Raw genomic sequence first — 16,146 nt, 5'->3', positions numbered from 1 at the left:
CAATGGCTCATTGCTTGAGATTAGCCTGTGAGCAAACTGTCCTGTCTGCTACAGTTTTATCTTTCCACGCGTCTCTGCCTGTCGGTCACTTTCTCTCCATGGTGACTCGCCCCTCGTTGTCCCAGAGAATGCTTGCTCCTCATTATCCCCTGAATGCAATTCTCTGTGGGCGATCCGGCATGCAGTGTTCATTCCAGCCTTCACCCCCTTAACATTTCATCAGCAAACACTAATCAGAGCCCTGCATTCGGCGCGTCGTCCGTCTCTGCGTTTCTTGGTTTCCTTGCACTAATGACTACATTTTAACTTGAGACACACACTGTAGCTTCAGACACAAATTCGTCAGTGAGGCTAATGTCTTCATCTCTGTCATGGCAGTAAGTGGACGTGAACACGTGCTAAAGGTCTGCACAAAATGCTGATTATCTTTGTTTCCAGTCCTTTGTCTGTGGTTTTGTGAAGTGAATAGAAAATTATTTATCAAATCCTGATTAGAATAACGTTGTTCAAGGATTAATTATTTATACAGGTCTGATGCCCTAGATATGGCCACGCATTAATTTCACAGATAGATATATAGATTAACCAGTCAGTTCCATTAGATTTTTCAAATCTTTTACTCACATAATTTTCACAGAAATTTACAATATACAAACCTTTAAGTACATTTTATTCTGTTTTGTCCAGCAGAATGTTTCAAATGGCCAGGCTATTTATTCAATATATTGACTATTCTGTTTTCCTGTCTGCATTGTTGAATATGCACCTAGCCAACATGTTCAGATGTAAAACGCCCTGTGTCGTAGCTGCTGAAGGACATTAGTCAGAAGCAGCGGGATCCTCGGCAGAGGCAGGTGGACCTCCGCCGTGCCTACATCACTGCTCGCTTCACCCCCGCCAATCTCCCAGCATTCTTCACGCTTGGCGATCAGCTGGACTATGGTGGCTTTGAGAACCGTGCCCTGGAGGCAGGGCAGGAGTATGTCTTCTTCATCCTGGCAGAGCTGAATGCAACCACCGGGGTAAGAGTGGCCTATCAAACTTACATCATGGATTTAATTTTTTTACTACATTAAGTAAAATGATATAAAGTAGTACTGTGAATGAATAGCATGAAACTATTTGGTAATTAAAACAGCAATGGGGCGTATTACATTCTGTTGAGAAGCAATATTATGATGCATTTGCAAAATCTTCCTTTGCAGAATGCTCAGCACTGTACGTCCTACATTAGTTTCACACAGCATGGGGTCCTTCCATATTTAGTAACCTGTGTTTGGTGGTAGTAATGTCAAGTATATTCAAGTACTCTGTACTGCATTAGTGTCATGTAAGTGTCTGATATATAAACCATGGTATATAGAGCTGTCTAAAGGCATCCAAATTAGGGCTCTACACGTTTGTCAAATTATGCATAGTTATAGCAGCACACCTCTCAGTGAAATGCATTGTGAACCACTCTGTTTTTGGCTATGCATATTTAAAGGTGTTCAGATATAAAATAAACTGAATAGAACAAGGCTAGCAAAAAAGTTAGCAAACTTAAAATGCAAGCAAATATTTATGTTCACAGAGAAGGTTGAACATAATAAAATGTCATGCTACCTTTAATAACATGGAAAGCAAAAGCAGCTTGATTGTAAGAGAAGCTGTAGCATCTGTTTTTTTTTTTTAATACTACTGCATTAGGCTTCACACTCTGTTGTTGTTTGTTCAGAAGATGTTCGTGGCCAGTCCTTACACAGACCCTGTCATGGCCCCCGACTCGGATCCTCAGCCACTGGATGCCGGAGACGGCCTCATCTGGGTGGTCGGTCCTGTGCTGGCTGTCGTCTTCATCATCTGCATCGTCATTGCCATCCTCCTCTACAAGAAGTGAGTGGTGCTGAAGCACACGGCAGCATGCAGTCACTCATCAGCTGGAAAAGCCTGGTCAGGCAGAATTCAGACAGACCTGACAAACCGAGAACTGCTGGTGTACTTTCTCTCCCCGCCCTTGTACAAAGTAGATGGGTAGGACCAATTCATATTTCACAAGTAACAGTGCTTTCAAAGCAAAGTTGGTGGCCATTTTATGCAGAGACAGACGAAGAGATGAAGAGATCCCTCACCACAGAACCGACTGTGTGACCTTAAGTTTAAGTGGCGATAGATCTGCCTTCGGGTCCAATATTTCCCGACCTTCCCCTTCCTCCTCTTTTTGGCTTAGCCCGGAACACTGCCGTCCCCATGGAGGTTAGCGTTAAACTGTCCCCTGGCGAAGAACAGTGTTATCTGCAAGAGGTGTCATGTCGCTTCTGCATACAAATGCAAAATATTGATTTCTTTCCCCTCCTCTCTCCCTCCCTTTTCTGTGTTTGGTCGGTCTCTCTCTTCCTCCCCTCATTTTTTATTGAAACACCTATGGCTCTTCCTTTTTTTATCGAACCAGCAAACCTGACAGGTAAGTCCTGAGACAGCCTCTTCTAATTAGCGATCGGAGATTAAAGTGGCCTATTTCTGGCCAGAGGAGATTACAGAATTTTCAAATTGCTAATATAGCCATGGCTATTAATAACACGCTTCCCCTGTATTGCATGAAAAAGTGGCATGTGGAGAGTAACACTGCATTATTAACAACTGATTTATGCATTACATGTTGTAATTATAGGCTGGAGGTTGAGATAGATCTTTAATTTTGCCCTCTCTTCCCCTTTCGGTCATACATCAGCAAGAGAAAGGACTCGGAGCCCGGCACCAAGTGCTTGCTGAACAACGCAGAGATGATGGCTCACCATCCTACTGACCCTGTGGAGATGAGACGCATCAACTTCCAGACTCCAGGCACGTACATGCACACACACACACACACACACACACACACACAAACTGGCCAACAGAAACATGTCAGGGAAGATGAAGGAAAAGCTTTCAGGTCAGATCATATCCATGCATCAGCTAAAGGCAGAGCTGAGGAGTGCGGGAACGAGTAGCTAGCAAGGCGCCAATCGCTTCACTTTGGCAATCAGTGCTGACCTTTATTCTCTCCTTGTGAACGTTAATTAATTGGAGTAAACACAGTTTACCACAGTGCAAGAGTAAACATTGGCCATGGGGGTAGAGCTGTCACCCTGCCTCAACCGTGTTCCATCTCTTTGCGAAAGACGAACGCGAATCATATGGCTCCCAGCTGAGCTCAGCTGAAGCATTGCAGCGGAGATATCGCTCCATCTTCATCACTTTCCCCCGTTCACCCCCGCGTCTTCTCCTCCCGAGCCGCAGCTGCCTTGGTGCAGCTCCATTATTTATGAGTCAACAGCACCTGCCTGCAGTCCGAAAAAGCGTCCAATTAAAAAGAGACTAAATAAATAAATAAATAACTAAACTGACCACCCACCATGCAACCAGGCGCACAGATGTTCTTGTACCCGTGCCTCTTCTCACCACTTTAAATCCCACCCCACACACACACCCATACACAGTCTTTCTTTCGCTTTACTCGCCCTCCATTGACCTTTCCCTCCCACTACACAGGTATGTTGAGTCACCCGCCCATCCCTATCTCCGAGCTGGCAGAGCACACCGAGCTCCTGAAGGCCAACGACAACCTGAGGCTATCCCAAGAGTACGAGGTGAGTAAACGAGTGGGGCGTAGAGCAAGGTCACCTTCAGCAGCAGCTCACGCTAAAGCCTTGGCCACATGGGAATACTTCTAGTTCAGTCACATGACACCTTCATAAAAAAATGAATGATTGTTCCTGTTGTTTTAAAATCCCAAAGCAGTCATTGTTTTTGGCTACGCCTAATACTATGCTAATAATAAAAAAACTAATACAAAATTATTCTAAATAAAGAATGAACAAAATATATATTTTTTAATGTTTTAGTATTATATTTCAGGCACACAATTGGGCCAACCTGGGTACAAAAAAACCTGTTAAAAAAAACAGGACTATTAAAAACAGGATTGTATAAATACTGGCCATGAAAATATTTAGCTTTGTTTGGTACATATGCATAGTTATCACAAAATGCTACCAATGTAGATGGTAAATATGCTTTATATATTTATATATTTGTGCCTGCATGGTGTTTTATATTAGAGATTTCCATCCAGTAAATAAAAGAGCATGTAAACTTAAAAGAGCTTTTAATGTCTTCTATGTCTGTTTAAGTATTAAAGAAGAGCATAATGCAATACATTTTTCGACAAATTTGTCCCATGTAAAACCAGGGACATATGTGTGTCTGTGTGTGTGTGTGTGTGTGTGTGTGTGTGTGTGTGTGTGTGTGTGTGTGTGTATATATATATATATATATAAATCCTAATGAAAATGTAGAGGATGTCACGCTGTCCTTGATAAATAATTTATTCCTGCCCAATTCCTACAGTCGGTCGACCCAGGCCAGCAATTCACATGGGAGCATTCTAACCTGGAGGTCAACAAGCCCAAGAACCGCTACGCTAACGTCATCGCATATGACCACACGCGGGTCATCCTCATGCCCATCGAAGGTAATGCAGATGGCAGCTCATTCCCAGCAGCTAGGTCACCTCTGCAATCCCCACTACCTTCTCTGTGCTAATCAATATGTGTCAAGACCTACTCATGTTTGTGTTCTTATTAAACTTACAATCTTGTGAGCTCTTCAGTCAACCCCTTGTACATGGATTGCATACTGAGACTGTCCTTTAACATAGTGGCTGTTTTTTGAGTGATGACCCCCAAGATAACACTGGTTTGTGTTTGCAACCCCCAATGTGTCCCTTTCTCCCTCCCTCCATTCCTTTCTCTATCCCTTCCCCATTCAGGTGCAGATGGTTACAGCGCTGTCCACTGTACTGACAGCAAAAGCACAACTGTATTCTCCCTTTAGACATGTTACAGTTCTGCCATTAAACATCATCAGCATGAAAAAACGACTTAAAAATCTATTTAATCAAAATGTTAATTTTGTTAATGTATTTAAGTGGAAGTTATAGTTTACATTTGGTGTCTGTTGTTTGCCATCTGTTTAGGTATCATGGGCAGTGATTACATCAATGCCAACTACATTGATGGCTACCGTAAACAAAACGCCTACATCGCCACACAGGGACCACTGCTGGAGACATTCGGCGACTTCTGGAGGATGGTGTGGGAGCAACGGGCAGCGTCCATAGTGATGATGACTAGACTTGAGGAGAAATCACGGGTGAGAGTCTGTGACCTTCCGACTAAGTGACCATTAAAACACACAGCATGTCGAATGGATCCTAATAGTGGCTAATCACTAATGCTAATGGCCTCAGCTATGCAATAGAAATGATAATGGACATTATTACTATTATTATAATGAAGGTTGCTTAACACGACTATAACGGTTTATGATAACGGGTAATTTTAATGGAAATTTCAAGGCTAATTGCAGTGGCATGATGTTTTTTGTAGATAAAGTGTGACCAGTATTGGCCCAGTCGTGGCACAGACACTTATGGCATTATACAAGTGACTCTACTGGATACTATGGAGCTGGCCACCTTCTGTGTGCGCACCTTTTCACTACACAAGGTAAAGTTTCTCTCTCTCTCATTTAATCTCATTTGTATCACTTTCTCTTGTCTTAATGCTCTTGTTCTCTCACCCACACATGCACACACACACACAGAGACACAGTGAGGCTGCTAATGCATGATTTAATAATCTGAATGTGCATTGCATGTTTTTATCGTTAATGTTTGTTCAGTCAAATGTTGCTTTGAATGGAAGCACTCTCTGTCGGAATGGATTATTGCCTTGCTCTGAATAAAAAAAATCTATTAATCACAAATGGACTACCATGCACTGATTTCCATTTTGTGTTGTCTTCTTTCTTCATAAGAGTGGCACCAATGAGAGGAGAGAAGTTCGCCAGTTTCAGTTTACTGCCTGGCCCGATCATGGTGTGCCAGAGTACCCGACTCCATTTCTGGCCTTCCTACGCAGGGTAAAGGCCTGCAACCCTCCAGATGCCGGTCCTGTCATTGCTCACTGCAGGTCAGCAGAGCTCAGATCAGATTCTCATCCATGCCCCCCATGGAGTCACCTCAGGATTAGAATCAGGAAGTTTTGCACACAGTACAGTAATCTGAAATCCACCCTGTAAAATTGGGATTAGGGCCAGAATATTCTAATCAAAGTAGGGTTAATCCACCCACTAGTATGTACACATCTGTCATTGTAAAGGTTTATGTGTTGTTCTGAATGTGCTAGCGGAAAAAAAAAGGTCAATAGGACGCATGGTTGAGTAAATTACACCAGTGACAGATTATTTATTAAATATTATCTATCACACTTTTGAAATTTGATTCCTAATTTGAGCATTACCAAACGAATACTTGATTGTCTGGAACCCTCAGCTTCTCTGTAAAAGCCATCTGCTAACTGCAGGGGTCTCTGGGGCTATTATGTATTTTGGTGCTAGTCAAGTAAGTGTAATAAATGTTTTAGCTAAATTGACACTGACTGCTTTTTTTTTCATCTTTTCTGTATATCAGTGCGGGAGTTGGCCGGACTGGCTGCTTTATTGTTATTGATGCTATGCTGGAGAGAATCAGACATGAGAGGACAGTGGATGTGTATGGTCATGTGACATTGATGCGCTCTCAGCGGAACTACATGGTGCAGACAGAGGACCAGTACAGCTTCATCCACGAGGCCCTGCTGGAGGCCGTCTCCTGTGGCAACACTGAGGTGGCAGCCCGCTCAATGTTCTCCTACATCCAGAAGCTTGCACAGGTGGAGAGTGGGGAACATGTCACCGGCATGGAGCTGGAGTTTAAGGTAGTTAACACCTAGTTCAATTGGTAAATAACACTGACCAACATTGACTGTCACATGTGTCATATGATGTAAGACTCTGAGCCCAATGCCTTTACTTGTTGTAAGTGCATTTAGTAAAATATAGATATTGAACAATTCAGCGTAACTGATGCCTTGAGTTTATTAAATGAAGAGCCTGCAGTGTGGCTACATGTAACAACTCATGCTAAACAACCAATAATTGTTTTTGTTTGTAACCTAAATAGCATTATGGGCTGAAGTGCTGACTAACAAAATCTACAGCCCAAGAAGGATTGCAATGCTTTTGCCTTTGGCAAAGAAAAAAAAAAATCAATGCGTGGTGTTCCTGTTTTAGACCATTTGCAGATTAGCCTTTTGATGTTCTGAAAAGTTGCTTACTGCAGTAATAAATAGATAATTGCGAGGTTACAGCTGCAGATTTCAGTCAGTCCAAGCCTTTGATCAAAGTATTGAACCTCAATAGCTTCAAGGCAAACTCTACAATTTCTACAATTAGTTCTGCAATTAGTTCCACTGAAAACAAGTCCAAAACTGGCTAACTCTTCCTGTACCATTCTCCTTTATCTTTCTCCCAGCGTCTGGCCAACACGAAGGCTCACACATCACGGTTTGTCAGTGCCAACCTCCCATGCAACAAGTTCAAGAACCGTTTGGTGAACATCATGCCGTATGAAACCACTCGCGTGTGCCTACACCCAATTCGTGGCCTGGAGGGGTCTGACTATATCAATGCCAGTTTCATTGATGGATACAGGTGTGTGTACCATATTCAAATTAAAAATAAATGTGAAATGTCCATTGGTCTCCAAGAAGAGCCTGGTGCATTCAGTTTCTTTCATATTTTTTTTTCTTCAGACGTATGCACTTCCTTGGTCTCTAAAGGTTTATATTGCAAGTCTAGCACCTTTAGCTGCTCTGGAATGTCTCAACACACCTATAGGACATTGTAGCTTAGTGAGCAAGAGCAGAACCACCAAAGAGAAGTAATTACACAAAGTCCAAGTGGTTAAGCACACCTTCTGTCGGGCCCAATTCCCACAAAATGATAAATTATTTGTTGTATTTACAGTTGAGTACTGCTGTTTTTTATTATGGGGGTAATAAGGGAGTGCTGCTTTATGTCAAGCTGTTTCAGAACAGAAAGAACAGAATGCCTGCTCAGCAGTGCAGTGGCGCGGGCAGTGGTTGCACTAATGAGTAAGGAAAAAGACCTAGAATCAGAAGTTTGCCGGTTCTAATCCCGAACTGCCAAGGTGCAACTGAGCAAAGCGGCGTCCTCACACACAGCTCCCCAGGTGCCTTTCATGGCTGCCTGCTGCTCACAAGGCTGTGCTGTAGTGTTTCACAATGACAATCACTTCACTTTCATATAAAATTGTATTCCTGTGTCATATAGTAGAAATACTGCATTCCTCTGTATAGTAATTAAAATCCAGGAGTAGGAGTATTATGCTCATAGTGAATAGAAGGTTTTTAGCATTTAACATTTATTTACCTATTAACTTAATTAGAATAGCTTAGTTGTGAAGTCTCAGTGATATGCTTCGTAGGTATTGCCATGTTTTGAAGGAGGCGCAAATGTAAATGAAAACTATATTACACAAAACAAAAACCTTGGCAGGATGGCCTGAACAAAATAAATGCAAAGCATTCACGACAGGGACAGCTTACCAACAACATTGCTTGACAGGAAACAAAGGAAAACAAAGTCCTAAATCACCCTGAACAGACACCAGCTATGGGTGATTGGGACTTGGCAATCATGTGGACTGGCAGCACCTGCAAAGCCAGGCCAGCTGTGACATTACAGTGATTTGGTATTTTTACATTACATTACATTTTGCTAACATTACTCACACTACTTATAGTCAACCCTGGAGCTACAATCATAGTAATCATAGTGCTATTTGCCACATGGCCAGCCAGAATTAGAAATGATTATAAAACATTAGACTTTATTTAAATGCAATATTTTGAATGGGTAAAGATCTAATACAATATGTTTTTGTGTGAATTTCATTCTAGGCAACAGAGAGCCTATATTGCCACCCAGGGTCCACTTGCTGAGACAACTGAGGACTTCTGGAGGATGTTGTGGGAGCACAATTCTACCATTGTTGTGATGCTGACCAAGTTGAGAGAAATGGGCAGAGTGAGTTCTTGTAAAATAGTAGTTACAACTGTCAGTTGTACATGTTATTGACAGAAATAAACAGGCCATTTTAATATACTAATTCACTCCTTTGTTATTCTGTGCTTTCCTCTCACTCAAGATCTTCTCAGTAGAGTCTCATATTTGTGTTGGAATGTGTGTGTGTGTCTGTGTGTGACCAAACAGGAAAAATGTCACCAGTACTGGCCTGCAGAGCGTTCCGCCCGTTATCAGTATTTTGTGGTGGACCCCATGGCTGAGTACAACATGCCACAGTACATACTGAGAGAGTTTAAAGTGACAGATGCCAGGGTGGGTACAACACAGTTGTAAAGGTTTCAACGTTTCAGCCAGGTTTTCACTGACATGAACATAAACTAAAGTTGATATTATCAAAAAGTACAAATTAAAGTATAAATTAAAGTATAATATGTAATTTTATTGAGGACTACATTGTGGTGAATAAAATTTGACAACACTAGGAGCACAGGGGCAGGTGGCCTAGTGGTGGCCTAGTGGTTAAGGAAACGGCCCCGTAATCAGAAGGTTGCCGGTTCGATTCCCGATCCGCCAAGGTGCCACTGAGCAAAGCACCGTCCCCACACACTGCTCCCCGGGCGCCTGTCATTTGCTGCCCACTGCTCACTCAGGATGATGTGTTAAATGCAGAGGACAAATTTCACTGTGTGTGCAGTGTGTTGTGCACAATCACTTCATTTTAAATTAAATCAAATGAAATGGCAAAAACTTTAAATATAGTCTTTTAAAAAAGTTTATTTTCACGATTTGCTGTACTTCCTTTTCAGGATGGGCAGTCCAGGACCGTGAGACAGTTTCAGTTCACAGACTGGCCTGAGCAAGGAGTGCCAAAATCTGGAGAAGGTTTCATTGACTTCATTGGCCAGGTGCACAAAACCAAGGAGCAGTTTGGACAGGATGGTCCCATCTCTGTCCACTGCAGGTCAGTCTATCATTTATTTATTATAACAGTGTATAACAGTAAATAAAAACAACATAATAGCAAAAATAGGCTCTAAGGCCTTATTGTGATTGGCTACTTGTAAAACCATTTATTGTTAACCAGATCACCTCATAGAGTACAATGTGAGATCTGTGTCTGTCCTCCTCTGTTGTCTTCTAGTGCGGGAGTGGGGCGCACTGGTGTCTTCATTACACTCAGCATTGTACTGGAGAGAATGCGCTATGAAGGTGCAGTGGATATCTTCCAAACTGTCAAAATGCTGCGAACTCAAAGGCCAGCCATGGTACAGACTGAGGTATGAACATATATGAACTAGGAATTAGGACTAGGTCAGTGTTGAATGTTTTTGGTATACCACAGGGATCTGTTTTTGGTCATTTATTTATTAATTTCAATTTTTTTTTGCAGGATGAGTATCAGTTCTGCTACCAGGCGGCACTAGAGTACCTGGGAAGTTTTGATCACTATGCAACATAAACGAAAAGGAAGAATGCCAACATCTCAGCCCCCTTTTCCTCAATGGTCCACAGAACTTCAGAAATGAGCTTGAGACAAACACAAGCTTCAGTAAATAAAGACATTTACCAAATACAGATGACTGATACCAGTTCAGAAGAATCATCGAGTACAGTGGCATCAGATGGATTTTAATGTTTTAAAAAAAACACACACACACATCGACTCTCAGGAGCAACCTGGATAGACAGGATATTGGAAGTCATGTGTCACACTGCAAACTGTTACCTCAGTGTTCAAATATCATATAAGATATATTGTGATCAACTTCCTAAAATGTGTGGTGGATGGATTTAAGAAACATTTCCTTAAATTAAAATCAATCAATATGAACAATTCAAAGCCTGGAAAAATTGCTGCACCCTTTGTGGGAGTTACATTACGTCAAAACCATGTTTTGCCAATGAAGTGGAACGTTCCGAGGTCAACCTGTCTGGCTGTTCATAATTCAACTGAGAAAGATGACAACTGCTACTATGAGGAGGAGGAGGACCTTGATTGTGAACCATCTTATGGGCAGTGGTGCCACTAGATATGTCCATTAGTTCCAGTACCAATACTGAAGCAGAACTTCAACCTTCAGTGCCTAGAGGAGCAATTACTATGGTTTGGAAGTTGACCAGGGACAGGAGTGGTGTCTCTGTCTGTCTTAGATGGGGGAGAAAGATTAATCGTGTCATTTGGTAGGTTTGGCATATGGTACATTAGCAATGTGAATCTGTTTCATAGCTCTTTTTCAGATCAATCTGGTGTAAGTATATCACATGCACATTACAAGCTATTGCTAGTGATATTCTGCAGGTTTATCATCGGAACAACTTGTTGCTGTGGATAGTTTTCATCATTTCACAGTGTTTCTTTCTATTCACAACATGCTGCTTATGTCATGTGTACAAAACAAAGGGTTAGATGTGATGGCTTGTACCCAAATAGCTACATTCAGAACAGAAATTTCTGTGACTTCTCCCTGTTCAAAATGTCTTTCGTTAATTATCCATGGCTAGTAAAAGGAAGCTCATTATAGGTTTCCTTTCCTAACATTCCTAAAACTGCTTTGCTTTCAGGATTTTAATCCCACCAAGGTGACACTTATGGACATTCCTCCTTCATGGCAGAGGCACACAAAATGCTTTCTATTATTTTATAGTAATTATAATGGAATTACTAGCACAAATTGAATATACAAACTGTTGTGTGACCCTGGTTCACTAGGCGTTGTGATTAGAGAAGCCTTCTAAAAACCTCTCAAATGCTCCTTGTCCTAATGAAATAAAGTGTACTGTGGTCTCTATGATAAGAAGTGGTTGCCTGAGAAATCAGTCTATAACAGAGAATTTATTACTTGGAGACATAAAACAATATTTTTGCCAGACTGAAATAGATCCATTTTTATTTTCTCTGAAATTAGGAATATATACCGATCTCATTTTATTTTGCACAGGTTTAGTCCAAGCGTAGCACAAACAAAGTGGAACTTACAGATGTCTTAGCACAAGCTGTCAAAGGGGAAGCCTGGAGTGAATTGTGTAGGTCTTATCTCCAAAAAGAGACTAAAATGAGCCTTATTGTTGTTGTCAAATATTTAGCTGATATGTTTTTTTTTATTATTTTTGTTATTATGCTTGAATTTCTTCATTTATTGATTGATTTGTATTACATTTTTGGACTACTTATACAAATATAATCTAATACAATGTTGTGTAGTTGGCAAGCAAATGTTACTGTACAAAGTTAAAATGTACAGCGGTGTGATCTGTAATCCTCTGAAGTTTTTGATATTATTGATATTATAATTATTCTGTGCTCTGAACTTTGACCTTGGATGTCAGGTGCCACATCAGCACAAGAAAACTCCGGTTGGACCTACACGTTTGGAGGCCGTCTCTCCCACCCCTCTATCCCCACATAGAAGCACAGGCTGAAATGGACTGAATAAATTAACTTTTAATTATCCTATTCTTTCAATTAGATATTAATTATCCACTTGGATGGCTCCATTTTATAGTGACATTACACATCAGCAGTCAGTGCTGGATCTGGAGGAGGATATTTCCATTTTAACCAGACAACTGGCTTTCCTTCCTTTAAGGGGGAAAGTTTTGTTTTTTCAACAGATAGTTTACCTCTACATGAATTTGGATTGGCTGTATGTCAACCAGGTCTTGTGACAGTAGCATTCATGAATCAATCCTTAAACTTATAAATAAAAAGCTTTCCTGAATTCAGCCCTTAGTTCCCACTGACGCACTGGCACCACCTTTACCTGATAGAACTTTTGAAATACAGCTGCCAAGTGCACCACAGGCAGTCTCCAAATGCTGTTGAATTGAATGACTCAGTAAAGCAGAATAAATAAAGATTTTAGCTAACTGAAATCTAACATGCACAAATTATTAGGGATATTTTTGTCACACAAAAATGCCTTTTAAAATCTCTTAACCTTCACAACCCTTTTCAAGCTTTCTTCTATATTTTCTCAAAAATAGACTCAAGTCAAAAGATATAGAACATGCTAAAAGGGGTGGGGGTGGAATTCTGGCCTAAACTATGGCAGCCAAAATGGCATCAGTTCAAAAACATCCGACTGTATGAGGGCCAAGTGCTACTAAGTGTTTCAACATTCAACTCTGTTCATTTATTTAGAATCATGTATGTAGATATGTTGACTTTGTATTAAAACGGGATAAATGAATATACAATAAAATGTGTCCTGTACTTATTTTGACAAATACCCAGAATGCTTAACCTCAGGACAAGTGCATAACATATGATTGAAACAATGGCTATTGTGAACTGGCTAGAGCCAAACGTTATTGTATAGATATTATGTTTCACTGATGTTTAATGGATGAATGATATATGCAGAACATAGTCATATATTATGATACTCATCTTAAATACTGCACCAAGAACCCTGATAATGGAAAATTACAGAAATATAACTCTGACTTCCACTAGATGGTGCAATTAGACATAGTTGAAGTACATTATTGTTACGTCCCTGGTCTAGGGTCAGGGACATAACAAATGGGACATAGGAGCAGAAACTCCAAAACGACGCAACAACACTTATGGCTAACCCTTTATTACAGGACATAGAAACAACAAAACACACACAAAACAGGTCTGGGCAGTCTATGTTATTCTTGTCTTCTGGTCACAATCCTTTGCTTCACCAACAATACGCTCGCTTCACCAACAACACCCTCCTCTTGTCCCAAAGCAGAGGCCATTTTGAGTCCTCTTCCCTATTGCAATCCACCAATCATGGCAGGAAGGGGAGGAGTCCAATCATGGGCTGATGAGGAGCCACCCTGCAACATTACAGAGAGAGAGACAGAAAGAGAGAGAGACATACTCTGCCACGGGATGTCACAATTATGTGAGCAGCATTAGCCCATGCAGGTGTTAGGTGATTTATATCTCTCTCCACCAGATCCGATCACTGAATGCAATTAGAACATTTGCAACATGGAGCACATCCAAGGCAGGCAGCATCCAATAAAGACATCACATCCTCAAGACATCACGGGGCAGTGGTGACCTAGCGGTTAAGGAAACGGCCCCATAATCAGAAGGTTGCCGGATCAAATCCCGATCTGTCAAGGTGCCACTGAGCAAAGCACCGTCCCCACACTGCTCCCCGGGTGTCTGTCATGGCTGCCCACTGCTCACTCAGGGTGATGGGTTAAATGCAGCGGACAAATTTCACTGTGTGCACCGTGTGCTGTGCTGCTGTGTATCACATGTGACAATCACTTCACTTTCACTTCACTTTCACTCAAAGATAGAGCAGGATTGCAAGCCTGAATATTCACTGAATATTCATGTTTATGTACACAATTGTTGGCACATGCATATATTAAAACTCACTCTTAAATTCTCCTTAGGATGAATAAAATATCATGTTCACACATTGTATCGCTCACATTGATATGTGCGACCTCCTGCCGTGTGTCCACATTTAAGACATTTTATAAAGGATTGTTGTAGGATTAGTTATTTTATTTCACATAGTTACACTTTACAGTTATATATGTAAAATTGTGTAATGGATCAGGCAGAATGTAACTAGACCAGCTTAACAATCTTTATTGAATGTCTTTTCTTTAAAAGTAAAACATTGTGTTGCATCCGTGATGAATGAACTTTTACTGATTTACGATGAATACCAGTTATGTCTCTTGTTCAGATCAAAGGTACAGATAGCTGTATGTCTCCTGACTTAATGACTTTGTGTTTCATCAGAAGTAAATGAAGGGTCAATAGGATTTCATCCTTGTGTGCTCTGTTTCATCTGGTACATTCTATTTAAGAAGAATTTGAAAAAGAAAATAATAAATTGTGATAAATTGTCTATTGTCTGTCAAACTGAACATATTATGATCACACTACTAATACTGAAACAAAGAACTTGGTTATTTGATCTCTCTAAGAGTTTTGAATTAACAGTTTAAGCAAACTACTAGTTTCTGAGACTCTATTCTGATAAAAAATATTGCTTCACAAAGGCATGATCAATGTCACCAAATGGTTCCAGTTACAAGATGTGACTGAGATCAAGAGCCCAATAATGAACAAATAATTCCTTGAAACAACACCCCGTGCTCTTCCTTGCTGTCACTATGATAAAGTGAGAACAAAATATTGAACTGAAATTATTTTTTAAGTCACTATATTATATTATATTATATTATATAAGTCACTATAACTGAGATCAGTTGGATGGTCTGACCTGTGGTAAGATATTATGTGAGCACTAAAGCATAAAACTTTCTCACAGTCAGAAAATAAATAAATAAATAAATAAATAGATTCTCGCTGGTATGCATCACTTTTGCTAGAAGATGTGTATCTGTACACATCTTCTCTGGGTGAACGGGTAGTTCATGATGCTGCTGATAAGGTGCAGTTTTTAAAATACTCCATTCTCACTGCATTTCCCTCCTTTAACAGCATTAAATGTTTGAAGCTTGTGCTGTATCAAAAAGGGGTGGATGGTAACAAAGTTACTGTACTTAAGTAGGTTTTTGTGTATTTGTATTTTACTAAACTATTTAAGTGCAAATACATCAAAAAAATATGCAGGCCTAAAAAAGGTTTTCAAAACCACAAGGCTCTAAAGCAAGATAACTTCTAACACTGTCTTATGTGGAGAATGAAATTTAACCTAAAATACACTGATTACGCAAAAAAATCATGTAAAGCAAGAATAAGTCACAGTAGTTTTACTTTTGATTGCTTTTGAATGCTCAGGACTTTCACTTGGTATTTCTGTTTTAACTCTACACAGATAGCGTAGTTTGTCTACCATCCAAAAAATGACATTTCTGTGTTAGTAATAAGCAGTTGGGATGGATTTGGCAGCTCTAAACCACTTACCTCAAACAATAGCTATGGCCTGGTCACACAGGGAAAATTAATGACGAGATATCCACATTGTTGCTACATTGTGCATTTGGGGTTATTCATGCCCTGTCTCCTTTACCAAAAGATGGCATATCTGCCACATAGTCACAATTCCAGCAAGGCAGAATTCCAACATGCCAATTAAAGGGGCTCACACAACTAGAAATAGGAAAATTCTTTTGACATTTTCTCAACACCCCATTTTCTCTTTTTGTTGCTCCTTGTTGCTCCTTGTGAGTTTACTGCATGTTGCTATGTGACAAGGATTAAATTGTTTGTCTTCA

General features: G+C 40.4%; 1 protein-coding gene across 11 annotated transcripts in view; it reads left to right on the top strand.

Annotated features, from left to right (window-relative positions):
• The window catches only part of ptprsb (protein tyrosine phosphatase receptor type Sb), a 71,863-nt gene extending 58,706 nt beyond the window's left edge, over positions 1-13,157 (top strand). For 7 of the 11 annotated variants that reach the window (XM_028977333.1, XM_028977331.1, XM_028977332.1 and 4 more), the window contains 16 exons: positions 807-1,022; positions 1,718-1,875; positions 2,432-2,443; positions 2,711-2,823; positions 3,514-3,611; positions 4,372-4,495; positions 5,000-5,175; positions 5,412-5,531; positions 5,842-5,996; positions 6,497-6,782; positions 7,379-7,557; positions 8,829-8,955; positions 9,142-9,267; positions 9,762-9,916; positions 10,097-10,232; positions 10,346-13,157. In XM_028977333.1, coding sequence (XP_028833166.1) covers positions 807-1,022; positions 1,718-1,875; positions 2,432-2,443; positions 2,711-2,823; positions 3,514-3,611; positions 4,372-4,495; positions 5,000-5,175; positions 5,412-5,531; positions 5,842-5,996; positions 6,497-6,782; positions 7,379-7,557; positions 8,829-8,955; positions 9,142-9,267; positions 9,762-9,916; positions 10,097-10,232; positions 10,346-10,414 — 2,250 coding nt within the window. In that variant the 3' untranslated portion in view covers positions 10,415-13,157. The remainder of the gene's footprint in view (positions 1-806; positions 1,023-1,717; positions 1,876-2,431; positions 2,444-2,710; positions 2,824-3,513; positions 3,612-4,371; positions 4,496-4,999; positions 5,176-5,411; positions 5,532-5,841; positions 5,997-6,496; positions 6,783-7,378; positions 7,558-8,828; positions 8,956-9,141; positions 9,268-9,761; positions 9,917-10,096; positions 10,233-10,345) is intronic. The other 4 variants (XM_028977337.1, XM_028977330.1, XM_028977336.1 and 1 more) reach the window with 1 other exon arrangement.
• Positions 13,158-16,146: the final 2,989 nt, after the last annotated feature.

Source organism: Denticeps clupeoides, chromosome 4 (assembly GCF_900700375.1).
Source record: "Denticeps clupeoides chromosome 4, fDenClu1.1, whole genome shotgun sequence".
Taxonomy (NCBI): domain Eukaryota; kingdom Metazoa; phylum Chordata; class Actinopteri; order Clupeiformes; family Denticipitidae; genus Denticeps; species Denticeps clupeoides.
The sequence above is the reverse complement of the archived record's forward strand: the minus strand, read 5'-3'. Positions and strand labels throughout refer to the sequence as shown.